The sequence below is a fragment of the Aythya marila genome, assembly GCF_965140915.1.
Source record: "Aythya marila genome assembly, chromosome: 3".
Taxonomy (NCBI): Eukaryota; Metazoa; Chordata; class Aves; order Anseriformes; family Anatidae; genus Aythya; species Aythya marila.
This window is the reverse complement of record NC_139044.1, coordinates 9420262-9446787: the sequence shown is the minus strand read 5'-3', so window position 1 is coordinate 9446787 and position 26526 is coordinate 9420262. Positions and strand designations below refer to the sequence as shown.

Sequence of the window (26526 nt, the reverse complement as noted above, 5' to 3'; positions counted from 1 at the left end):
TGCAGTCGAAGTGCTAGGGGCTTGCTAAGACATGAGAAAGAGCTGCCCTATTTGCCATTAATGTAGACGTAAGTATTTACCTTGGGAAAGGTGTGCTTTTCTTTAGCTGATGATAACATCCCTCCCATGTCAGCATAGGCTGGATTTGCTGTAACATTTCATAAATGCTGGAGAGCTCAGATACTGTAGGCTGAGGATTTCACAGAAGCTGAACTCAAGAGTTGCAGGCCTGTCTTACACATTTTAATTTTAGTAGGACAAAAACAACTGCTAATTTATGTATCAAACACTTCATGCTGATGTGCTTCTGTGTACAAACAAAACAAAATATACCAAGTGTTGCAGAAGAAAATAATGCTTTAGTAGTGCAGAGATGGAACTGATTGACAGCTGAACATTTGGTATTATTTATTATGTCTCTGAATTATTATTTCAGAGAAAAAATGTTTCTGTAGAATCATAGAATATCCCAAGTTGGAAGGGACCCACCAGAATCATTGACCGAATCATCAACTCTTGGCTCCACGCAGGACCCCCCCTCTCCCTATCTCCAGGGTTGAAAGTGGCAGTTTTCCTCCTATCATCAAAGATTTTAAACTGGACTACTTCATGGTGACTGTGACCAAAATTCTTCATTTTTTGGGATGGAGGTGGTCGTGATACAGGGGTAGGCTGACTTGCTCTAGGTGACCCCTCCAATCTGGATGGGCCTTTGTCCACATCATTTGCCTGTAGACTAGGGAAAGTCCAGGAAAGAAGTTAGCTTAGAATACTTCCTAGAATTTCATAGCAATGAAATGTGCCTGTGAAATACTGCCTCAGAGCAGGGATGCAGCTGCCTAGCTTACTGCTCTGGTACTATATTACATCAGTGCTACGGTCAGCCTTTTTTGTCTCTAGAAATTTCAAACAGTCAAGTTTTTTGATTAAGAATTAAATGGGTGAAAAAAAAATTATTATTTCACCTCTGTCCTAAATCTTGATTTGCCATACCGTTAGCGCAGCAAAATGCTGTTGATTTTTTTTTCAATTTCTACTGGGCATTATCGCATTCACATCCTGCATTCTAGCACATTGGATTTGTATTTCCTAGAAGGAGCAGCTTTGGGCACTGAACATGAAGTGCCTCAGACTGAATTCTCAGAAAGCACTGACTATGTCTCTCCTGTTTGACTTTTTAGAACCACTGCCATTTTTGATATAATATTTTCTGCTCGTTTAAATGGTCACACTAGAGAAAAAATGTTTTAAGTCCTTTATTACAAAGATCAAAAGTCATGGTTACCATTTACATACACCATTTACAAATTATTCACAAAGGGAGTAACAGATATGCAAGAACTGACAGCTTACTTCAGCCCAAGTAGGGGATGGGACAGTATAGTTGTTTCCCTGGTGTATTTACTGAAAGAAAAGGTATTTGTTTTCTTTGTTGTTGTTGCCTGTATATGTTAAACACTGACCTAGTGTTTATGTAGCACCTTTAGTCATGACTGTGCAATTGCTTACATGCTTATCCTTATGTGAAAGAGCAATCTGCAGTTTGATCACAATGAGTGAGGAGTTTTTGTTGGCTGGAAATCCTGTAGATTTTAGTGTAATACAGTAGTCAGGCTTAAAAAAAAAGTTGATTTATGTGATTTCACTGATTTGAGCAATATTTCATTCAAAGAAAACCAGAGATTACTATCAGAACTCTTACTGTAAGAACTAAATTAAGGATGGCTGCTGTATCTTTCAAGACTATATAACCTTGACATAGACACTAGCCATGTTGTTAGATGTCTTTAATACCACAACTGATTTATTGCTTTTCTTTCATTTAGGTTAGCATGTTTTATAGTGTTCTCTAAAGCTATTTCAGAGACTGGGAAAGTTAACATCAAAGAATGCTAATTTACCAAATCTCACAAAATAGGAAATTTGTACCAGGGTAACTTACAGCACTTGACAAAAGGAGAGTTTCCAAATCCCTTGCTATGACATCCCTTGATACCAACAGTGCAGTAGCTGCCATTTATCTAAACCTACAGACATCCATAATTTGCACTTTTTTTGCTGTCCACTGGGATGACATGTAAACAAAATTCCTGAAGGAGCACACTCATTTAGGAGCAAACAAATACAAATATGGAAATTTCCAACATGATAGATATCGCATCCAAATTCTAAGCAATAAAGCAAAACACTTCACAAAGGGTGTTAGATCTAGTGGGCATAATCCAGATAGTTATGACACTATTATGATAGGATGACTTTCTACCCAGGAATCAATTACTCTTTACCATGATGCCTACAGTATTCCCAGGGTATAGGTAAAGAGCGTTGCAGATGCCAAGGTAAACTTGAAATACAGTAACAGGCAAAGATTTCAGTGGCACCACCAGTACATACAACTGAGTTATTGGAACCTTACGGAACAAAGCGACGTTACAGTATGCCTTTGTTAAGGCTTCTTGCTGGTTTAAAAAGGTAGATTTTTTTTAAGGAGTTTGTCCAGCAGTGTTGGTTGCACTTCTCTTCAGTGGAAGGTCTCTTTGTTGATCCACATAAGACTGCGTGTCTCATTCGGTTTGCATTCGTACTCAATGCTGCCAAAACTGTTTCCCCACTGGCAGTGATCCCGTTTGTGGTAGTTGTAGAATTTGACTTGCCAGACCGTTTCAAAAGTGCCAATGTCATTAAACTGTGAGGAAAAGGGAGCATCAGTGTTAATAATGAATGGGGTAAAAATGTTCAAGTTCCCATATTGGTAAATGTTACTAACAGCAAGAATCAAAGCTATAATCCTCAAGATGACACAGCAGTAGTGGCAGGATGACCTCGAAGTGGCTTGTATATACCATAGATCGTGTAGCAGTGATCCCTAGTGAAATAGGCTATTGCTTCAACTACATACCATACCTAGAGGCTGCAGTTAGGATAGGGAAGATTCCTTCTTTGTAGCCCTCTGTCTCAGTGTCATGACTGAGACCTGCTGCTATCAGAGCATTTACTCCTCCTCTGGGTTTTTGTTCCACGTTTTACATGAAACTTAAGCAAAAGTTCCCGTTTCTATGTTTCTGCAATTTCTAGTTGTACTGTGGTAGCACAGCTTTTCCAACTTAGATACAAGTACCAGAGGGCAGGAAGGAGATGATCAGCACACGTTAGTAGCTAAGAGTCTAATACAGTGAAGGAATAGCGAGACACTGACTGTAAGTTGTCTGTGTGTGCAACTCAGTGGATAAGACTATGGCTGTAGTAAGTTCTGTGTAATAAGATCTCTAACTTGTTTTTTAACATTTTTTTTTCTTTCAAGAATTTCCATCACTCACTAATGACAACCTCTTCACTTGACTTTTTTCCATTCTCATCATGTGCCTGGAAGCTGACCTTAGATCATCTACCTAGGGTAATCACACTCACAAAGTCAGTATGAAAGCTCTATTCTTTCTCAATTGCAAGCAGAGCCTTTTGTACTCAGTTTTCTCAGAAGGGCATGGAGGTTTTTTTGCTCGTTTTTTGTTTTTAATCCAAGATGTGGTTTTTAAGCTGCTGCTACCTAATGGACATTGCTTTAAACCTCCCCCAGCCCACTGTGGTATCTTAAATTTAGCCTGATGATGGCAGGAGTTGCTGCGTGCTGAAAGTGGAAGGTTTTTACTTGACTCTAGTTGCAAGTGTTACCTTAAAGGTGTAGTTGAAATATTTCTGTTGCTTCCATTGAAGGAGGCAAAAATCAGACATACAAGCTATTTTACCCCTCCCAGCAATCAAAATCTTAATTAAGATTCATTATTCCCCTCTGATGGTAATCCTGAAACCAGCAGTAATGCAAGATAGTAAAAGTGAAGCACATTGAATATTACTGGGCACAACCTACATGGAGAAATCCTCAGTAGGGAGGAACACCAAGCACCCTTGCCCAAAAACTGAGGAAGAAAATGGATTGATCAAGAAGAAGAAGTGTTTCTTTACAAAAGTATTTGTAAAGGAGGTACGATCAAGAGCAGTATTGCATTTCATTGATGTACAGAAACATCTGAATTTCTGAAGAGATGAAGGAGGAAAACAAGTTTTCTTCCTTCACTGACCCACTTTGCTGAGCTACTCAGAGTAGTTTGTCTGACTGCTGGGGATTTCCAGGAGAAGGAAAGAATTAAATTGCAGAGCTTTTCTACTACCGTGTACCTCTCCACAAGCCCAGTTCTTAGCATGTGCAGCAGCTCTGTGGCATAGCGAATGTTCTGCATCCTCTGAGCTCCCCTGAATTCCCGTGGCTCCTGAGACTTAATCCTGGCTCCTCCACTGAGCCAACATGTGGCCATCCCCAGGGAAGAAGGGTATCCCTACCCTTGGGCAGGCTCAGCTTGGTGCTGTAGGCAGGAGTAATTATTTAATTGTTCCCTCTGAATCTGCGTGCTAGGATGACTTGGTGGCTATTTGTTATGGGAAGAGAGGTCTTGCTTCTTAATCAGTCTTGGTCTGATCTGACCAAGAATAAAATCAGACCAAAGAGAGGTATCTAACTGGGTTTACACCATCTGTTAGACAGTTGAGAGTTTTCTGGTTAGTGGGCGCAAGTGAACAGTCAGCTAACAGCAACACATCCTCATTTTCTGGAATCCACACATGGGATTGTCGTTTTACATATATATACTCTGTCTGTAAGAGGTAAGATAAAAGTAGGAGCACAAAAAAGTTATGCATTTAAAATTTCAGAGCAGACAGGAAATACATTTATCACTTTCATGGATACTCTGTCTTCTGGGCATTAAATTGGCAGTATCAGACCAGCTCAACATTGGGACTGACCTCTCAGTCTATTCCTAATGTGAGTTCAGACTTTTAAGCTTTAAATAGTCCTTTTCTCCCTAGGATATGTCATGATCCTGCCAGTTACAGAAAAGGAAGTGGAGGCAGAAGTTCCTTATAATTGAAAGAAATAGGAAAATGTAAAGCAGCGTACAGTGAGCCTAGTTTTGAAGATTCAGGAAGTAGGTATTAGAAGCAGTTTTTGAACTGGGGTGCCTGAGGCTTGTTCCCTAAATCTGTCATAGCTCTGGCTAGCTAAGCAGCTAAATGATGAGTTAGGCATGTAAATCCCTGTTGAGGTGCCTATATTTGATACTTAAAAGTATCAGTTGTGGACTTCTAAGTCTGTACTGAAGAACCAATCTGTCAAGATCAAACCATAAAAGAGGTTGAGGACTTGCTAAACACTTGCAAATCCTATTAGTTTCATGGTTTAGAATATCAGGATTTGATTTGTAAAGCTGCTGTTTGGATAAATATTGTGGCTGCTCGTTCTTATGTTGCAAGAAAACAACCAGGAGCTTGTGGCTGAAAACCAGACCCTCCTTCCATTGCTTGGAATTCCTTCATTTGTGTTTTATCGGTCTTAGTTTTCTGCACAGAAGTTAAATTTCCAGATTTTCAGAGTTCACCTCAGTAATGTGGAGGGTACAGTCCACATAGATATCAAAATAGAGCTGCCTCAATCAGAGCACGTGTGTTTTTGGGTCAGTGCCCTTTAACCTCCTGGAGTAAAGCCATTATGAAACAGAACTGCTGTGCTGAACAAGTGGTTTCCAACAACCCTGCTCAATGTTGGTGCTGTAAAAATTCTCACTCTTCTCCTTCCCCCGAGAAGAAAATCACCAGCCTATAGTTTCTGTATTTGTTAGAGGAACAGCGAGTCTGCTGCTCAGAGTCATCCTAGGCATTCGTTTTTTTGGGGTGTTAGGAGGCAAATATATAGAGAAGGGATTAACATGGACAAATACTGCAGGGTAGCCTCATTAGCCTAAGATTAGGGAGTGGTAACTGTTAGTGGGATGTTGGTCCCCAAAGTTACACATTGTGTAATTGTCAGAAACTTTAAATTAAGCTGTTACAGTTATCCAGAAGGGTATTGCTGTGCCAAATGGCAGAACATTCCAGAATAAAAACCAAACGCAAGATAAAGTTAAGAAGAAATCTTGAGTGCAGCAAGCAAATGTGAGAAAAAGCTGAAATCTGGGAGGCTTGGAAACCTTGGTAGGGTCCTAAACTCATAGAAATTAGAGCAGACCCTTAGGAGGGCTTCAGCCGAAGATGACATCCTGCTCCGTTTCCTCTCTGTGGTACGGGAGCTGCAGGACAAACACCACAAATCCCTCACAGCTGTAATCGGGGCGGGGAGAAGACTGATGGAAAGCAAAGAGGGCAGCAGCTGTGAGCAGGATTTGCCCTGAAATATTTCTCTGCCACGCTTTCCTCCGTGGGCGTCACGTCCCTGCCGCCCGCCCTCGTCCCTCCGTGCGCGGAGGACCACGTACCTGCATGTTGACCTGGATGGGCTGTCTCTCCCCGCTCTTGGTGTGGGGCACCCCTTCTGTGTCGTAGATCCCCGTGTACGAGGCCACCTGAGCATCCCTCGATTTCTCCTCTAGTGGCACATTGACGCCCCCGATGCCCATCGTCCTGCAAAGAGACAGGATCCGGCCTTTCAGCAGCCCTGCAGGCCCCTCAGAGCCGGGGATGTGGCAGTGGTTTCAGCAGACCTGCAGGTGCTGCTGACTCACCGGGGCTCCCCCCCCAAAAAATGATAAAATCAGGGCTCTGCAATCACCCAAGGAAGGTGAGAAAGGAATGTGAGGATCCCCAGGAGCTGGGGAGGGCTTGGGTGAATCCCTTCTCCGTGGCTGGAGGACATTTTCTTGTCTGTGTCCTCCCCGGTGCTGGTCTCTGCTTTGGCAGGGTGCAGCGGGGCTGGGCTGGGAGCATCCCCGAGCTGGAGGAGCCCATCCTTCTGCCCCCAGGGCAAACCACGGGGAAGGAGGGAGAAAAGGAGCCAGGCCCTAATAAGCTACGGAGGGAGGAAAGGGGAAAGAAGCGACTCCCAAACGCAGCCTCCCTGCGGAGCCAGCAAGGGAAAGGCTGCCCAGAGACCCAGAAACGCGGCGGCGAGAGGGCGGAGAGGGAGAAATCACGGCAACCCCGCGCTGTCAGCCTGCCAGGAAACCCTCTTAAACCTCTAAAAATAAAAGCTTTGGATGCACTTACGTGGCCTGGACGGTGCCGGGCCGGAGGGCGATGTCGATCTTGTACTTGGCCCCGGTGAGCAGCTTGATGGTGCGGTTCTGGCCGAAGCGCTGCCCGTCCACCTTGAAGTACACGGCGCCGTCGTTGGGCTGGATGCGCAGCGACACGCTGATCTTCACCAGGCTGGGGATGTCGCCCATGGCGAGAGGGGGGGGGGGGGGGCTGTCCTCGTCTCTCCCCCCTCCGCAGCAGGGCAGAGCAGACCGAGGCGGCGAGGGAGAGGAAGAGGAGGAGGGAGGAGGAAGAGGAGGGGCTGCCGGAGCGCAGCCGGCACAGCCCTTCCCCAAAGCAGCGCACGATGGATTTAGTTTGCCCTTCCCCTCTAATCACGGCGCAGCGTCTGGGCGCCGGGTTTCCTCTTCCCCGCTGTCCCTCCGTGTCCCTCCTGTCCTTCCCTGTCCCGCTGTCCCCCCTGGCCCCGTTCCCAGCCGGTGGCCCCCGCCCCGGCCCGCCCCGTTCAGCACCGCGGCCCCGGACAGCGGCCCCGAGCCCGGGCATCCCCGGCGCCTTCCCTCCCTCCCCGTCCCACTCCTTTATTTTCACAGGGAAAACCCCACCACAAAGGCGGTGTCAGGCCGGCATGGCAATTCTTCAGCCCTTTACCAATGGCTGCCACCATCCCTTCAAGGATCTGTGCCCGTCCTACCTTAATTCAGCTCTACGCCGCTCCTGTTCCAGCCTAAGGCTCAGAGATTGCTTGTAGAGCAGCAGGAGGCTCAGGCACCCTTTCCATTCTTCTGCAAAGAATACATATTTTTTTCCTTTTCCATATCTGTTCTATTTACTGTTAAAACTGCAGCATTCTCACAGCTGACACAGGATCTGGACCATAAATGTATTTTTTGTTTGAATGAGCAATACAACAGTTCATGATTTCATTAGGAGCATTGCACAGCTCGTTCACCTACATGTTGTGCTGGGCCTGATGTTTTCTTTGTTTTCCTAAAGCAGGGATGTACACAGGGTGGTAAAATGTAGTATTGTTAAGTCATATGGAAGATCAGGCATTACCCAGCTTCTTTTCATTCTGTATGCAAGTTAATTACAAATATTTTTATTTTTATTTGTTTTGTAACAAGCCAAATAACACATACTGCTGAAAGCTTGACTTCTGCAACAGAAATCTTAATATATTTGCTTTGATTAATTATCCAGCTAAGAATAGGCTTCATAATTTTTTATGCATGCAAGGTTTTCACAAAAATAAGAGCAGGGTGTGATTCCTACATCTCAGAACTGCGTATATAGCAAGCTCTGTAAATAACATTCCACCTTTGGTAGCAGTCATAGGTAGCAGGGATTATCCTATAGGAAAGTTGTTACATGATGCAGTCATTACTTCTCCCACTGAACAGTCAAGAGTGAAATAAATGCCATTTAAAAACAAAATAAAGCAAAACCAAACCAAACCAAACCAAACCAGTTCTTTATGTATGGTGAGATAGCTGCATTATCAACATTAATACATGACAAGAATCTTACGGGCTCGGTGAGTCACCTAAGACTCTTGTATTGTCACAGGATAACTAATCAAAAAGTAGTTGCATTTAATCAAGTAGTAAGTTCCAGGAGCAACTCATCCCACAGGGGGAGACTATGTTTCATCACAAGTCATACACTGAACTTTGTCGATTTACTGCCCAGATCTTTGCTGACTTTAAAGGTCCTCAAGAACAGACATCAAAAATTGGGTAAAATGAATCCCTCCAACACTCCAACCATTGTCTAAGTCAGCAGTGAATGGTCTCGAAAATATCTTGGAAGTCATCAATCAAGTGGTATGTACAGATTTTCACATGAGGAAGCACCTGTGATATTTAGACAAATATAACTTTATGGCTCAGAAAACACCAGGTGTGCATTTCTCCTTATCTTGTTTGATTGTTGCAAGAGACTTCCCTTTTTTCATTATATTCTGCTGAGAATACAACTCTGCTGGTTTTGTGGCTTGTTGAAAGTTTTGCTTGCAGCAATTCCCACTTCTGTAAGTTTAAATGTAATTCAGTAAGAAACCACAGAGGCCTTACACCTGGGAATCTGATAGCATCACTTAAAGCGGTGTGAAGAATAATGGCCATTGCCAGGGATCAGTTTTACTCCCCTCACAGGCCAGACATATCATGTTGTAGTAAATTGTGTGTGGCTAAAGGCATTGATTGCAATTAGCTTCCCAAGTACACGAGAGGTCAGATCTATAACGAGTTTTTTTTCCCCTTATTATTTCTGCCTGCATGATCACCTTTCTCTGGGCACAGCTCAGGCTGTGATTGTATTCCAGACCACTATGGCAAAATAGCAAACACAAGGGAGAACTTAATAAGCATCGTAATATGGATCACGTATACATAGGCTGAGTAACTGTTTTACTGTGTGAAAGTGAAATGCGGTGAGGGTGGAGCATTTATGCAGAAGCAGTTTTAAATGTAAGCATTGTCTTTCTTTTTATTGATTTGATAACTTCACATGCCTTTAGTGCTTACATTTATCTGCCCCTACCAGATGTTCTTTATCATTGTAGATGACAGGGGAGAGGCTACCTTTCATAAGTCTTTCTGGGAGGTTATTTTTGTTGCTGCAGCATAACAACTGCCCTTAATAGTTGTGACTAGCTTCACCTGGACTCTCCACCCCACACCTCCACCTGTGGACCCTATTTCAGGTCAGTCCTGAGTCTTCAGTCTTTGCCTGAGCTATGTGCTGGTCTTAAGTTTTGCTACAGGCAATGCCCTGCCAGTTCTCACAGGGATTTTCTGTGCGTTCCAGGCCCTAGGGAGATGCTGGTCTGCATAGTTCCCTGATATTACATGCTTGATTTTTCCATGTGGAATAAGATAACTGCAGGAATAAGGAGGCAGTGTGCTTTTTGCTGAAAAAAATGAAAAATTGCTCTGAGCACAGAGCAAATGCAGTGACCCCTACAAGGGTCAAAATTAAATATGTTGTTATAGGGCCTACACCATGTCTTAAGTCACAACAGTAGTTTATTTCTAGAAGCAAATACATAGGTTTATGTGTCCTTCCCTTCATTATTATTATTTTTTATTCTTTCAAGTCTGCTTTTTGTTTCTCTGGCATCTGAGACTTCACAGGCTATTATCTGGAGTCAGTAGGATACACTAAGCTAATTCCCTTTCCTTTGGGGGCAGGGATACTGCAAAGTTCCCATGTGCACTGATGAGCCCCTTAGTGCTCATGAAGAGGGCGGTGAGCTTCCTCAGGTGAGCAACTACCAACGTGTTCATTCATCCTCATCTCTTTTTCTTCCGAGAGCTATGAGGGTTGCATGCTGCAGTTTCACCTTTCTAGACATCTCTGTTGTGCCTAGGCCTTCTCTGCTTTGCCTGCATCACCCACGTGTGTTGCTGATGGAGAAATACCCTAGGGAAGAGGTAGGTCACAGGTGAGGTTGGATGTATTCAGTGAAAAGTCAGAGCTTATATGCATGCAAGCCATGGCGTATGCTATGTGCTGGTCCAGCTTGCCTAGAAAACATTCAGGGTTGGTCCATCTGGTGTCTTGAATCCGCTCTAAATGGTCATTCTGTGTGTGACGTGTCAGGTGCATGAACGTTTCAGTATCACTATTTATGTAGATCTCCCCATTTTCCATTTAATATGTTAATCCTGCTGCATGGCTCTACAAGAATTAAATACATGAAATGTGCCTAGAGGTCAGAATAAGATGGCTCCTTTATGACAGACGACACGCAGCATTTAGGTTCCAAGGTGACACGAACAATTCCTGTAATATTTTCCTGCTTTCTTCTCTTCAATTCCTTTCTTAATACCACTCTAACTGTGAATGTTCTGGTTTTGGGTTTCTTTTCAAGAAGTGGATGTAAAGCCACAGTCGCTCATTTGCTAAAAATAGCCGTGTGTGGTGCCACATGGAGTGAATTGTGCTGAGCCGTGCATCTGCCAGCTCTCAGTTTAATGCTGTAATTCTTCTGAGATCGCTGCCTCTGAGTAGAAGTCAGAAAGGGTTTTACTTGCAGCTGGACCTTTGCAAACCTTATGTTATGTTTTTGAATGTAGACAATCATTTTGATTGTATCGCATCTGATTTAATTTCTCTAGGAAATCTGACTTGATTTGCTGGAGAGATGCATGTTTTTGGAGAACTCAACCATTCTGTTACAGATGGAGTGGGCTTACAGCACTTAAAGTGCAGCAGGCAGATCTGAAATCCAGCCATGCAAGGGCTAGCACCGAGAGCAGCAAAGCTGATGTAACAAGCTGAAGAGCTGCCTGTGTTCCTTGCAGCCGACACATTTACTTGCAGAGAGATGGCTGGGTGTAAGTGCCCATCAGTCTCTCAGCTAGATCCCTTGCTCACATAAATTCAAGTGATTGCTTTTTTTTAATGCTTGCAGGAGCGAGTCCTGAAGTAGCAGAAAGAAACATAATTTTCTGAGGAAGTACAGCAGCAAGATGTCACTTACAGGAACGGTTTAGTTGCCAATAAGCTGAGCTAAGATATTCATCTGTGATCTCTGCTGCAGATTGTGTTGTTGTGGCAAATGTTTGTAATCTGCCATCAAGCACCTTTACTTCGGGCAGAAATGGGGAGAACATGGTAACTTACAGCAGATTTCCACAATTCAGGTTATGATCCTTTTGCTGCCAGAAATCAGCCCTTCTATGGAAAGCCAGAAGAATGCAGGCCTTCCTCTTCCCTAGGCCTGCTGCTCTTTATGACCAGCTTGTTAAAGAAGATGTGCATCAGCACCGTGTCCTTCACATCGGCCACAGTCACTGCATGGTTAAGGACCATCTTGCTTTGCGCGAGTGATTTAGTTGATTAGCACATTTCTGCCCGGGGATGACAAAGCGTTGATTCCCCTGTGATGATGGGTGATAAATGAAACAAAGTCAGAAGGGCAAAAAGAATAGCTGAGCTTTGAAGATGAGAGAAACAATGCAGAGAAAATAAACGTTATAAAAGTAGCTGCATCCAGCTAAAACTCAATGAAGATAATTTTATGCCTTGACAGTGAGTTGCTTAAGTACCTAATGGTAAATTCTGGAGTCGTTGGCTTGGTGCCACTGTATCTCTAATTTCATTTCACACATCTTCAAGGACTTTTTATGCAGGTAAATGAGAAATTGAGTGTCCTTTGCTTACTGGTGTGGTCAGCATCCTTTTATCTTCACAGTAAACCACTTTCTAGTATAAGGTCATATAGATGCTCTATCAAAGGACTGTCCCTGGGCATTTCATATCATTAGTTCATCACTGTAATCCTGACTAAGCATAAACACCAAACCGGCAGGAGCAGGTGGGCAGGGATGCCAAGGGGGAAATCTGTACAAAAGCTGCCTGCAGAGAGAAAGACACTGGCAATTTAGTCTTTGTTCTCATAAGCCCTTCCAGATGGGGAAGGGGTTTTCTTTCCTCAGGACTAAAGGGGAGCAAGGTAGAGAAATAAGTAAGAGCTAACTGTGAGATACTTTGTGGTCTTTAATGTTCACCCCCAGGCTCCGTAGCTTTATGGGTGCCTTTTTTTTCTTTTCTTTTTTTTTTTTTTTTTAAAGTCCACAAGGAGTCCACAAGCTTCTGAGTACATCAGGCATTATGATGGGCCTAGAGAGATTATTTAAACAGCAGCTAGCAGAGAAAGGTTTGAGAAAATTAGAGCAAGCAGTTTGGCTGTGGAGCTTGTCTGGTAGCTTGTGGAGCTTGTCACATCTTCACAAATTGCTAAACAGATTGCTGACCTGATCCTGGGGCTCAGCAGAGCATCCCAGCTAGAAGAAGACTTCTTTACAGCATGCAAACTGTGCATCACAGCTGGCACATAGAAGGGAGTAATCCAGTTTTCGTGCCCGTGGTGGACAGGACAAGTTACAGCGAGTGGAAATCATTACAGGAAAATGTCAGTTCGGACAGCCAGGAGAAACACTGAGCAGTTGGGGTAGTGAACATTACAAAGGAGGGAGTGGACGCTTATCTGTGGTAAAACCAATAGATAGGCATTGCTGGAGAATGGCTAGAGAAAGTCTCTGAGCTTTTTTAATCCTCTGTTGTAGACCTTGTTGGACTTGCATACACTTCTAAGTAAAAGCTGGGAGAAGACAGGAGCCAAATGGAGAACAGGAATTTGTCTGAGGAAAAAGTCACGTTTTTGGGGAGGGCATTTGGCAATGGAGCACTTCAGGACGCAGTGGCTGTCACCTGCACAATGCTGCTGCTGGGAGGAAGCTCCATGCCTTGTGCCTGTCAGGGTGAAATACCTCTGCAAGTAGCAGGGGTGACAGATGAGGTAACACTGGGTTCAGCTGTGAAGTGATACGGAGTCTTGCATGTGGGAGAGCACTCGGCAATGCACCACTGCCTCCTGTGTCCCACCACCCCTCCTCCTGTATGGGAAAGGGGGAGTGTGACTGCTCTATACCACATGCCAGAAAATGTTTTTACCTTATCTTTTACCAAACAGCCAGATGGGCTGTGTGACAAGTGAAAGATGCTCACAGAAGGTGACCTTCAGTGGCGCTTCACACAGTGTGCTGCTCTCACCCATTTGTGCTGTTCGACACCTAACCTCGGTGGGAAGCCTCAGCGTCAAGCTCCCAAACCTGACCAGGTCTGGATAAACAATTTTCTTGTATCAGCAGAGGGCGCAGCACCATTAACCAAGCGAAGGCTCTCCAGTTTACCGCCAACCCTACCTGCTCATGCCCTGGGAGTCGGGCTTCAAAGATGGGATGAAGTAACACTGACAGAGCTGGTGAGTTAGAAACCTGTCTCTGGGATCCTCTTGGTGTGCGTCAGGCAGCCACATGGTACACCACCCTCTGTTGTTTTCCTAGAGCTCATGTATTCACAGAGTGGGCTTGAGACCTTGGGATTAGGCATTAAAATGCTTATTCAGTTTCCCAGGGCTCTGTCACCAAGGCTGGCAGTGTTTGATACAGTGGGGCGTTCTGTCATGCCGCTGCCTGCTCTGTCAGAGGCAGCCTATAAATACACGCGTGCTTCTGCGTTTCCCTATCTCTTACCCTAAGAGGAAATGGGCTTGTTTTCATGTGATTAGCAGGCAGAGGAACTTGTGAAAGTGACACAGCTGGGCTGTAAAAAACTCTACCCCACAGACCTTGCTGCCAGAGGAGCCTAACTGCTGTCTCCGATAGACCTCAGAGCAGGACCGCCCGAGCCATGGAGCGAGAACCAATGCGCATAAGAGAGGGCTACTTGGTAAAGAAGGTAAGGGGTGGCTTTGGACAGAGGGGGAGGGAGCTGACTGAATGGGTTGTGGGACTATGGGTAAATGTACTTTGGTTTCAGTTACTTAAACAGAAGAGGTGTCTTTTTTTTTTTTTTTTTTCCCTATTTTTCTAAAAAAGAAGGCAAATGAACCAATTCCTTAAGCAATAGAACAATGTGATATTAGTGATTATAGAGGTACTTGCTAGCACTTATATCTTGCTAGTGTACTATATAAGGTACTTTGCATTTATCTTAGATGTACCTCTGGGTCAAAAATTCTTATTTTCTTGAAGAATGCCTTTATTTGAAGCTTGGCAAAAGAGGTAACAGCTTGAAATGGCCACAGCCTACTTTACTGCACTTAATCAGAGTTAAACGTTGGGGGTGCATAGTGATATCACGGGTCAGAGTCTGGCCTAGGGAGAGTTTGTGGGGCTTTGGACACACCTCTCCTCTGTGAAGGTAGTCACTGCCCCACTGCAACCTCTGCTCTGGAGTCTTTTGTGGTAGAGCCCACAGGATAAGGTCAAGATTTTTATGTAAATCTGTAGTGGGGTAAAGCAGTTTAAATTGTGTCAGTTCTGGAGCTCTGTGCTGCGGTGTCTGTGCTCATCAAGACTAGAATTTCACTCATCAGAGCTGCTGGCTGGAGGGGTCTCTAATCTGGGACCGCTGTTGCAAAAAGGGCACTCATCAGTCTTATTTCTACCGACACTGAGAGGAAGCAAGTTCATAAAGTAATCTCAAAGCGGCACCAACGCCGTCATGAGGAAGGAGACGACCAAATTCATGCAGAGCAGGTTGCAGATGTCTAGTTCCCATGGCCCAATTTGAAAGCAGATGGCTCACGATCCATATTTCTCCATGGCAGGGGAGTGGCTGGGAACTTAGACACTGGGGCGGACGATCCCAAGTAGTGTGTCTGGCTGGGTATGCCAGGGAAAAGATGCATACAGACGTGTCAGTGTGAGTCCCTGCTGTTCCTCTGAGTTCTGGGTCCCCAAGAAGTTTCTCTGTGGGTGTTGCTAATGGAAAGTTGCAGCTGGGTGCTATTGCAATGGCAACGGGGAAGTGGAAATTGTGCTCCTGTTCTCTAACAGCCTCGTAGGTGGCTCTGTCTTTGCAGAAGTGAGCTTATGCTGCTGGTGAGGAGCAGCAGTGTGCTTAGAGGGAGGCTGGCGGGCAAAAGAAGCAGAAGATGCAGATTTTAGTGGTACCAGCTAACACAGATCCATCAGTGAGGCTGCTGTGAACTCCACAGCCAGCGCTTCCAGCTAGGATGGGCATGTTCTCAGTTACCCTTATCTGCCAATTAAGTAATCTCCTCCTCTTCTCTGTACCTGTAAAGTGAAACTCCTGATCAGACCTGCCAGAGTAATCACCTGTGCAACCACAATCATCTTCTAAAAGGGTGGAGGTGATTTTTCACTGATTTTCTTGTTATGTACATTAGGCTAGGAACGTGCTTGGGGTTAGTGTTTTGGCTGGTACAACATGATCTTCAGTGAATATGGATTCAGATTTAAGAGTTGATCTTATGTCAGCCTAAGCCACTGTATATGTGGGGGACCTTGGGTCATCTGAGCAAGCAAAACAGCTCATTTTCTACTCATCTAGTGTTACCGATATTTTTTTAAAAATAAATAGTTCTACCAAAGGGAGGTTGTGTGAGCTTTTAAAGTGGCTAATGATTTCAGAGAACAGTTCAGGGAACACCCATCTTTATCTGCAGCCTTTGGAGCAAGGGAGATGATTTGGTTTTTAGTCTGGGAAAATGAAATCCAGCATCCTGCATTTGTCTTTTGTGAGCTGTTTTAGCCGAGACCGACATGGCTATGTTCAGGCTTGCTGATGGTGTGGATCCGAGACTGCCAGTCTAACCCTGCTCCGCAGTGGCTTCCACTGACAGAGCATGTCAGAGTCTTCAGGAAGTACTGGACTTGTTTCTCCATGAGCAGAAGTACCGTAAGATGCAATAAACTGGCAAAAGGAAATTGCAGTGGTTCTTGTATTGGCTCCCCATCTCACTTGATTGCTTAGCAGAAAATCCACCTGTGGGTCAATTTGGGTTCTCCAAAAATGATAAATTCTTATGGCTCAAACAAAAAATCAAACAAAAGAAAACAACATTCAATCCCTATGTGGTATCCACATCAAGGTTGGACTGTTCGTTCAGTTCTCTGCTCATCTGGGTTTCCAGAGAGCCTCCAGCACAGCAGTTTACCTTTGGAAGGCAGCATTCACTTGTGGGCTACCTTCTGCTTGCAGTGAGCGCTGCAGAGGCTGGAAGCAGGTCCCATGCTCAGTCAGATCTTTCACGGTTTTTCCTCTCCATCCTGTAAGGTCTGATTCAGAGTGCAAAAGGCCTTTCTTGACAGCTAAGGCAGGAAAAAAAGGACATGATGATCAAAGGTTTCATCATGGAGGGGAAAGAGGGAAAGACTCAGTGTTTCTATCCTGTTCACTTCTGCAGAAATGCAAATAGAAGTAACTGCCAATTTTAAAATCAAAACAAGCCACTTGCACAGCGTGATGGTGGCCACCTCATTTCTGTCTGCAGCTTTAGCTCTGCTTAGCCACCATGGTAGGAGAGGGAGCATAAACTGAGGTCTCTCTGCATGCTAGAAAGATAAGGAAATCAAATGTTTTTGGAGGATAGCCTCTGATTTGAGGCCTACAAATATCGAGTGTGGATCAGTAACTCCTCAGAAATGTTGATTTTCAGCACATCTAAGTGCTCATTTGGCTGAGCAGTGAGTCACTTGGGTGTCTGGGATTGTGACCATTTTTGAAGCCGTCTGCAGGCAGGACCAGAGGGAAGCTAGCTAGGACATGACAGTCTTAATAATTCTAGCACTTAATTGTGCTCAGCACAGAGAGAGCACAGGTCGTTCCTCTTTGAGGCCCTGTGGATTTTGCCATATGTTTCACTATACGTAGGGTCTGGCCCAGGCTTTATTTCTGAATTTTTCACGTCTAACTGCTGTGATTCAGAAACAGGAAGTAAAAGCCTTAAAAGATGAAACGAAGCACCTCAATTTCTCACCGCAGCAGTTGGAGATCCACAGCCCGAGGCCTTTGAACTACTCATTATGCTTACTATTGCTTTCTTAAGTCTAGAAGTCCTCTGAGATATGTGCTTTCTTATCTGACAGCCAGGCCTCAAGAGCTGACTGTATTGTGGCACCAAGTCCTAAACACAGCACAGGAAGCCCGGAGTTAATGAGAGAGCCCTAACGGGTCAGTTCGCATCTGGATTTTTTGAGGATCGTTCCTAGTGTTGTCACTGGGTCATTTTGAAATCACAAACGTACGGAAAAGAAACATCATCTGGGGTCGTGGTGCAATTTGTGAAAAATTCACAGCAGAGGTGACTAGGAGGGGAAATAAATGGTTGTCAGAAGAATAACAACATATTTTAACAGCATGGTGAGATGGGTGTGGTTGTGGCTCATTATTTCCCTTGAGACCCTATAATTATTTTAGAGTCAATCAGATGTTCCCTGGTCTTTGGTGGATATCATATAATCAGTGATTTATCAAACATAATGTACACCATGATTTATTGATGCAGGGCAGCATGTTTAATACCTGGAAGCCAATGTGGGTCGTGCTCTTAGAAGATGGAATTGAATTCTATAAGCGGAAGTCTGACAACAGCCCCAAAGGGATGGTCCCACTAAAAGGAAGCACTATTAACAGCCCATGCCAAGATTTTGGTAAAAGAACGGTAAGTAAGTTTTTTTATAACAATGATTGACAGTACAACTGAACTCCTGGAGGCAGCAAAGGGGCACAAGGCTGCTGGTTAGATTCTTTACATTTATCCTGGTAGTCACCTTCCCTTGTCTTAGAAGGTTGGAAGCAAGGCTGGACTTGCGTAGAGTTTGAAAGGTGTGACTGAGTTAAAACTCAGGATATTTCAGGAGGAGCAATTCAGACAGTGGATTTTTTTTTTCTTCTAAATCTGTCAGAGCAGAGCTAAATTATATTGTCATGGGACACTTAGCAGCTGAGTGGGGCAACTTATATATTAAATATAAATTTAGCTGCTAAGATCCACAGAATAAAATTGTGGAAAACTATTTCATGAGCAACAGAAAAAAATAATTATTAATTACTGATTAATAATTAATTATCATGGCAAAGAGCCATGACTACCTTATTTGGACAGGAGGGAGATAAATGCTGTGGTACAAATGCCCCTCCAAAAAGCTGTGATTCCTGTTTCATTACCCTTTGGTAACTACCTGACCCCACATATTTCACATTCACATGATGTGTATGAATTGCACGCTGTGTGGTTATGTGTAGCGCTTTTGTGTGTGACTAAGAGCTAGCCACGTGTATACTTGGGGGGAGAGAGGAAAATAATTGGGGGAAATGAGTTCAAATGATGTACATATTTGGGCTGTCTGTGGCCGAGCACAGCAAGCACATGGATAAGGTCTAAACTGGACGTATTAGAACAAGTCCAGAGGAGGGCCATGAGGATGCTCAGAGATGCTCAGAGAGCACCTCTCCTATGAAGACAGGCTGAGGGAGTTGGGGTTGTTCAGCCTGGAGAAGAGAAGGCTATGAGGAGACCTTACAGAGGCCTTCCAGTACCTAAAGGTATTAGGGAGTGTAGAGATAGTTTAAAGCCATTACTCCTTATCCTAAGAAAGGATAGATTAAGATTAGATATTCAGAAGAAAGGCTTTACTGTGTCGGTGGTGAGGCACTGGCACAGGTTGCTCAGAGAAGCTGTGGATGCTCCATCCTTCACAGCGTTCAAGGCCAGGCTGGATGGGGCTTTGGGCAACCTGGTGTAGAGGAAGGTGTCCCTGCCCATGGCAGGGGGGTTGGAATTAGATGATTGTTAAGGTCCCTTCCAACCCAAAACATTTTTTGATTCTCAGTTCTCAATGAGATGCATAGATCATGATATTCATAAATCGAGTCTTATTTGAAAGAAAATAAAATGCAGGAAAATGCAAGCATATGTGTGTGGTTACAGGGTTCCAGAAAAGAAAAGATCCTGTTGGTGAAACAGGATTTCCATGAGCAAAGAATAATATATTTAGCCCTTTGATAACTTAACAACTCTCAATTTCAGTTTGTTAAATAGGTGCTATAGACCCAGGAATTCCTCTCACAGAGAGTTTCCCCCAGAATCTGGGAGATTATCCAATTGCAATTCAAAGAAACTTGCAGGAGGATGACTGAAAAACAAACAAACAAACAAAAAGAATCTCAGGGAGTGTTAGAAAAGTAGAAATAGTGTGAGAGAGTGCACTTCAGAGAGCACTTGAATTTCTCATATGTATAAACTGAGGAGAATTACCTGTCCTTCAGTTCTGTGGTGAGTGGAGCCAGGGTTTAGACCTGCTTACTTTCTTTTTTCTTCTCCTTTTTTTTACTTCTTTTTTTTTTTCTTTCTTTCTTTCTTTCTGTGCTCTGACCAATATTTATGTGAAAAAAATATGTTGATTTTATAGAGTCTTTTTAGACTTGATCATGTTTAGAGGCTCTTAACTTAAAAGCTCTGCTTGAGCCAGTACTAACAGAGAATAAGATTGTTGTTACTCATGGGCTGAGTCAGGAAAGTGATGGGTGGCTTCTTCTCCTGGGGACAAAAGGTTTTAGAGGACCATTACTGTGTAAATCCCACTGTGGGCGGGATCATCAAGAGCTGCCAGCTCTTCCTAGATCTCTGTAGGCACTGGGAGTTGCCCACGGAAGGAAACCATTATTGTGCCTGGACAGAGAATTTCCTGATCATGCATCCCTAACCCGTCCCACACCCGTCATAGATATTGCACTACCTGAACTGGCAAGGGAGAGCATCCAATTGATTCAGAAGCAGTTGAGATCAAACCCATTTACTCTTTTGTCTCCCCAACAGCTCACCCATGGCTGGGCAATCCTTACTGTTTGACTCCTTGAGCTTTGCACCTGACCTTCTGCTTCAGCAGGCACAGCTTTGTGTCAGTGGATTGCCCCAGCACAAGGCAGGAGCTCTGCATTTTGCACTTGTCTCCACCTCTTTTGCAAACCGTGAATAATAAGGATGAAGTATAACTATATGCAGGACTAGAGCATGAGGCAGGACATTAAATAACCAGATAAAGGAACTCAGTTTATCTGCACACATTTAGCTCTGATTCAGCTAATTTGAAACCGTGTTTCTACATTATCTAATTAACAATCCTCTGTACAGCTCTTCTTACTCTTTGTGTGAGGTGTAACTCATGGGAAGGAGGGTACCATGTTCAAGAGTATTACAGTCCTACAACATAATGCTAGAAGTAAAGCTTTTCTCATAAAGTATTGCTTTCCAGACAGTTTTGCTTGTTTTTAGGTCCCACAAAGGCACTAAGATCAAAGCAGTTCTGTAGTGGTTGCTTGGAAGCGTCAGTAACGGTATCATACTTAGCAGTGATGAAAAGATAATTCACCAGCGTGTGTGCACTCTACAACTTCAGGCAGGGTCCGAAGTGTTCAGTGTCAGACTTGGGGGACAAGGCACCCAAAATGTCTTTTCATAAGGAAGATCTGCTGCAGAGTCTGAAGTCAGCAGAAGTGATACGAACGACTTCAGCAGGTGTTGGAGCGGATCCTCCTTGGGTCAGTGGTATGTTTCTGCAAGCCCAGAGACCAGCAGCCCTGGAGACACTTTGAAACCTTGTACTGTTCAGACAGCCAAAACTGCAACATGCTTATCTGTACAAGCAATACTGTCGCTGGGATTGTTCTAAAAAGCGGTTACTGCCCAAAATGATTCATTTATTGCATGTATTCCTTGAAAATACAGAGTTATTATTGTTGTATCTTAAATCTTACAGCTGTATTTTACAGCTGAATGCAAAGCCTCTGCATTGCATACTATGTTCTAGTTGGTTACATGCTAAAACGTATGGTTCTGCTTCTTGTGTGAATTATTCTGTTTTGCAGTGGTTTGTGTACATTCATATCGACCTAAAACTAAACTTTCATTTCTAGCAAGACTTCTGTAGGGTAAGAAGTGGGATAATTCTCATTAGGTCAATTTTAAGTCTAGTCTTTCTCACTTAGTCCTTGCCCCAAATTGGACCCATCAAGCTGTGAGCAGACTTTTGTATTCATCTGATTTTACTTTGGCTTGTTGAATTGGAAAGTGTCTCTGCCTCGAGGCCTGTCTGAAACCTCATGGCACATCATCAGCACACTTGGTGTATTAAATCAACTGCAAAAAGCAGATGTTGAGGGAAAAGGAAGCAACCTTGGATTTGTTAAAGAGATACACAGTCACAGCCTCTTGTGAACAGGATATATTTGAAGATTTTATTGTAAAATATAGTCACCACTGTTCACTGTTGTTGATCTATTTCATCACTACTTAATCTGATGTTAATTCTGCTGCCATTCTTCTTTTTCGCTTTTCCCTTGGCTTTCCTCTGGATAGTGTTATCATGTATGGTTGCTCGTAGTAGGATTCATTTTATACAATAGAATCATAGAATCGTTAGGGTTGGAAGAGACCTCCAAGATCACCTGGTCCAACCATCCCCCTACTACCAATGTCACCCACTAAACTGTGTCCCTAAGCACCACATCCAACCTTTCCTTGAACACCCCCAGGGACGGTGTTCTCTTAATTTAGCTAAATTGTTGGTGTTTAGTTCAAGTTAATGTTCTAATTTTCTCAAAAATACAAACAGAAACATCTCCAGAAAGAAGACTGGTCAGTTCTAGGATTGGAGACTTAACCTTTCCAACAACTTCAGAGGAAGCCTGGTTGTCTAGCCTAGTGGCCTAGGTATCTGAAAGCTGGAGTTAAGAGAAGACTCGGAAAGGCCTTTATCCTCATACTAGAAATAAAAACTCTAACTTTTCACTGAGATTTTGAGTATCCAGTGCTTTGTGATTTCAAAATCTCTTTCATAGAACTCACTGGGACTTCTGCATGGTTTCAGGGCATCAGGATATTTTCTATTTACCAGCCTGGTAGATAGATATTTGGGATGTTCAGAACCATGCCATTTACAAAAGCAGGCTTCAGTAGACTTTGGTGTTTTGATGTCAGTATTTTAGATTCGCTGCTAAACTGCGCTTTTTAGTTAGATGCCCACTGGGTCTATATATTTTAGTACAACCAGAAACCTGGTTTGTTCCACAACCAGTGGAACAAATAACGGTTCCACTTATGGGGAACTACATTTTTAGAGGAAATGGAAGCCCTCTTGACTGAGTACTTAGATCTGTATTTTCCATCTAAAAGATCACTGGATGAAAATGAGATCAAGCAGTCTAAATTATTTTTCTTCTTCAGGTTGGTGCTGTCTTTTTCTGCCTAGACCTACCATAAAAGATCTGTTCTTACTTCTGGGGTCTTGGGGAATACAGGCTTTCCACTGTGATCCATTTAGAAAAGCAGTGATCATAAAGTGTACGTAAGGGTCAGATGTTTCATCTACCTACCAAGCCCTTAAAAGACTGCAAATGTGTTCAGTTACTCTACAGTGTGACTGTGTCCTTTTCTTCCTGTGTGAGTCAGTACCTAAGCAGCATGATGCAGTCTGTTTGTTTTAACGTTGCTGTTCTCCTCAAACTGAGGACATCTCTAAATATATTAAGACAAGTTTATGCCCACTGTAAGCCTGCAGGGACTGGGCATTTCAGTCTTTCAGCTGTTTTGAACTTCCCAAATCACCAGTTATAGCAGTGCCACTCACTTTTGCTGAATCAGGAATGCTCACTGGGAAGTAACTAAAGGAGTTAGTTACCCGCTCTGCGTGTCCATGTTTTTCTTCAGAGTATTTTTATTCAGCTGGCTCTAAAGCACTTTCTGTAGCCCTTAGGCACAGGTAGGTGGTATGCCATGGTGATACCAAGTTAATCATATCCAACCAGCTACACCAAAGTAACATTAAAAAAAACATTTTAATCCTTTTTATGTTTATCCTTTCAGTTTGTCTTCAAGCTCACTGCAGCCAAGCAGCAGGACCACTTTTTTCAAGCTGCCTACCTGGAAGAGAGAGATGCTTGGGTACGGGATATCAAGAAAGCAATTCAGTGCATAGATGGAGGCCAAAGGTTTGCCAGAAAATCCACAAGAAAATCTATCAGACTGCCTGAAACAATCAACCTGAGGTTTGTTCTTGTAGCTCTGCACCCATGTTTACTTCCATCAGCACCCAGTGTGGCATATGCACAACCTTGGTGTGGAGGAGCTATACCCATTTCTGCTACCTAGCTAGCTTCCCTTGGAGTCCTTTCTGTGTAACTGTTTTAGAGCATGCAGCATGGTCGAAATGAGCTAGTGGTTAGAGCTCAGTAAATCATTTTAATACATTGACTTTCATCAAAGCACGTGTATTTGTCAAAGGATTCTACTTATGAGGAATCTTCTGAGCATACTGCAGCGCAAAAGGAGACCCCAGTCAAAGCGTGATTCTTTCAGCAGAGGCATTTTTGTACAGTATAGAGTTTATTTTAGAAATAGTTTATACATTTGTTTGCTCTGCAGGCAGATGCTATTGTTAGCAATAGTTTTTGGATGGTGATGAGAGTGGTGCCTGCCAGAGGTCTTGGAACTGGCAAAGGGAGAAGAAGAGATAAAGAGTACATACAGAAAGCCATCTGCTTGTCAGTACTTTAAAAAAAATAAATAAAAAAATAAGGACACTGTGACTTTTGTCTTAGCACAGTAAATACCAAGGTATAAGTGAGCCCGTTGTGCTTCTTAAAGCACTGTGTAACACTGCGCAAGACCAAGATCCAACTAAATCTGTCTTCAGTGGCTTCTGCAGCGGGATCACCCTGACTGAATAATGAACCAAAGGATTTAGCTTGTGACATTTAGTGTTCGTCCTTCTTGTCATTTCAGAGCCCCAAGGGCAATTAGTTTTGAGCAAGTGAAAAGCAAGGGGGAAAAAGGAAGTCAGACCAGGGGTCACTGAAGTTACTCAGGGCCTCTGAGAGCATGCAGGTTTTGGGGATGTCACAGTGTTTTTGCTCTGCTGAGGACCTTTCGGAGAACATAGCAAAGCACCAGGGCTGTGAAGCTCTGCAGAGGAGCCTCAGCAGTGGGTGTTCCTCTGTTCACACTGCAGTCATCACAAGTTGGTACAGTCTTAAAGTAGAGGTGTGGTGAGCCCTTTGTGCAGTTACTCTTCTGTTCCTACAGTTATGATAGCGAGGTGGTGAGGTCTCTGTGCTTTGCACAGTAAACTTTTCAGGAGACCAAACTAAGTCATACTGTAGGTCTATAAAGATTGCTATGCTCATAAAATATGAAGACCCTGTGAAAGAGAATGATATTACTGTACCAGCTGGCTAAAGCTTTTTATTTGCTAACAGTTTCTGTGGTTCTTTTTATGCACAGTGCTTTGTACCTCTCAATGAAAGATCCTGAAAAGGGAATAAAGGAGTTGAAACTGGAAAAAGATAAGAAAGTATTCAATCACTGCTTTACAGGTAAGAAGCTCTTGTTCCTCTTTTCCACTTAATAAAAAGAGCAGAGAGCTAAGAGTCTCAAGATAGATCAAAGCAGCTCTAAGCTCTGTAGAGCACAGAGAAGTTTTAGGAAAAAACCTGGCAGAGGTCATCTTGACCAACAGGAGAGATGCTAAAAGGATGAAGCTTAAGAAAGTGTTCAGATATTGCCAAGTTAAGCAAGAGGAGGAGGAAATTAAGCCAGTGCCAGCAAGTATTTTTAGGTTTCTGCCTGTCTGGCTTGGGTTGTGGCTGATAATGTTTATTTCCTTGTAACCAGGCACTTCTGTGATTGACTGGCTGGTGTCTAGCAACTCCACCCGAAATCGCAAAGAAGGCCTCATGCTCGCCTCTTCCCTCTTGAGTGAAGGCTACCTACAGCCTGCAGGAGACACATCCAAGGCCGCAGCTGAGGGACTCTCAGACACCCCCTTCTTAGATCTCAGCGATGCCTATTACTACTTTGTGAGTGTTGTATTCTGGTTTTCCTTTGTCCCAGACTTGCAGATACTCTGTTCTTCTCAGGTTTGAGTTGGGATTCTTAAGTCCTGGAGGGAAAGAGTGTACAGAACTAGAGATCTATGTTAATTGTCTTTATGTGGCACTCAGAATACACTGTCTCACTTTCACATCTGTAACCAAGACAGTTCTTCTGGCACTCTGAACCGAGTGCAGAGATTTTCTTAACTTGGGCATTATTCCCAGTAATTTCGGCAGTGACGAGGACTTAGCCACCAGTTCCCCTGATGATTCAGTGGAATGGAAGAGAGTAATTCATCATCATGGGGCTTCTCAGAGTGGCTCAAGCTGGAAACACATTTTTGTGCACTGAGCTGGCAGATCTGACTCAGCACAGGCATGCACACACACACAGAGCTTGCCTGTGAGCAAAAAAGCAAGAGATGTTTTATTTTTTTTAAATCTACCTGATAACACCTGTCCTGGGTAGCTTACCCAACCTTTTCAAATTTTTTCATATTCTGTGGATGGATTTGTAGAACTTGTAATACCACAATCACAGCCAAACATTTTAAAAAATGTTTGGTTTATGGAATGATGCTAACGAAGGGTCTTCTTACTGTTAAGTAGAATGGCCTTAAATATTACAGTTTTGTTTATACTTACCATATCGAATCACTCCATGGAAAAAAATGAATCTCCCATTACTTCATTTGTTTTCCTAGAACACCTCTGTGGTAGGAAGACTTTACCTGTGCAGAAATGGAAGCACAGACAGTGCTGGTGAAGGCAGCCATGTGGCCATCACAGTTCCTTGCTACCAGGGACACTTCTTTTGATACCTCATGTGTAATTTGCTTGCTTTCAGCTTGCTTTTAGTTTGATTCAGTATCAATGTGGTGTGAGGAGGTTGTAGCAGGTCAGTGTCTGATTTGGTGTCAGGTAAACAGTAAACACAAAAGCTTACTACATGCAATACGTGTGGTTATTCATACCTTTATTCATACCATTTGAGCAGTGTAAGGCTTCAGTAACCAGCATCACAATTTATCTGGTGTGGAGAAGATGGCCTAGATGAGAGTTTCCTCTTCTTCTCAAACTTCAGGTGGTTGTGATGGATGTAGGGAAAGGAAGGTTATATTGGGTTGGGGAATGGACAGCCTGGGGGTATTGGCAGTGCCAACATTGCTTCATACGGCTTCATAGGAACTGAGGTAGATGTAGATCCTCCAGCTGCCTTCAGATGCCCTAAGACCTGGTGTAGTCCTATCTCATACTGAAATGGTGACTTGGTGAGGTCCTCAACTTTACAGGATGGTTTTCCAGTAGAAAAGG

The 26526-nt window shown here is 43.5% G+C and overlaps 2 protein-coding genes across 3 annotated transcripts in view; one reads left to right on the top strand and one right to left on the bottom strand.

Annotated features, from left to right (window-relative positions):
- PLEK (pleckstrin) overlaps window positions 1–26526 on the top strand; it is a 46255-nt gene that overhangs the window by 15546 nt on the left and 4183 nt on the right. The window contains exons 2-7 of one of the 2 annotated variants that reach the window (XM_082757736.1): window positions 13683–13795; window positions 14160–14271; window positions 17849–18004; window positions 23207–23388; window positions 24623–24714; window positions 25013–25197. In XM_082757736.1, coding sequence (XP_082613862.1) covers window positions 14224–14271; window positions 17849–18004; window positions 23207–23388; window positions 24623–24714; window positions 25013–25197 — 663 coding nt within the window. In that variant the 5' untranslated portion in view covers window positions 13683–13795; window positions 14160–14223. Of the gene's footprint in view, window positions 1–13682; window positions 13796–14101; window positions 14272–17848; window positions 18005–23206; window positions 23389–24622; window positions 24715–25012; window positions 25198–26526 lie in introns of both variants that reach the window. The other variant, XM_082757735.1, reaches the window with a different exon arrangement.
- Window positions 1276–7208, bottom strand: CNRIP1 (cannabinoid receptor interacting protein 1; the record flags this gene model as incomplete). Its single annotated transcript, XM_082755749.1, has 3 exons — window positions 1276–2686; window positions 6303–6447; window positions 7030–7208. 3 exons carry the CDS (start codon window positions 7206–7208, stop codon window positions 2522–2524), a joined length of 489 nt encoding a protein of 162 aa, XP_082611875.1. The 3' UTR covers window positions 1276–2521.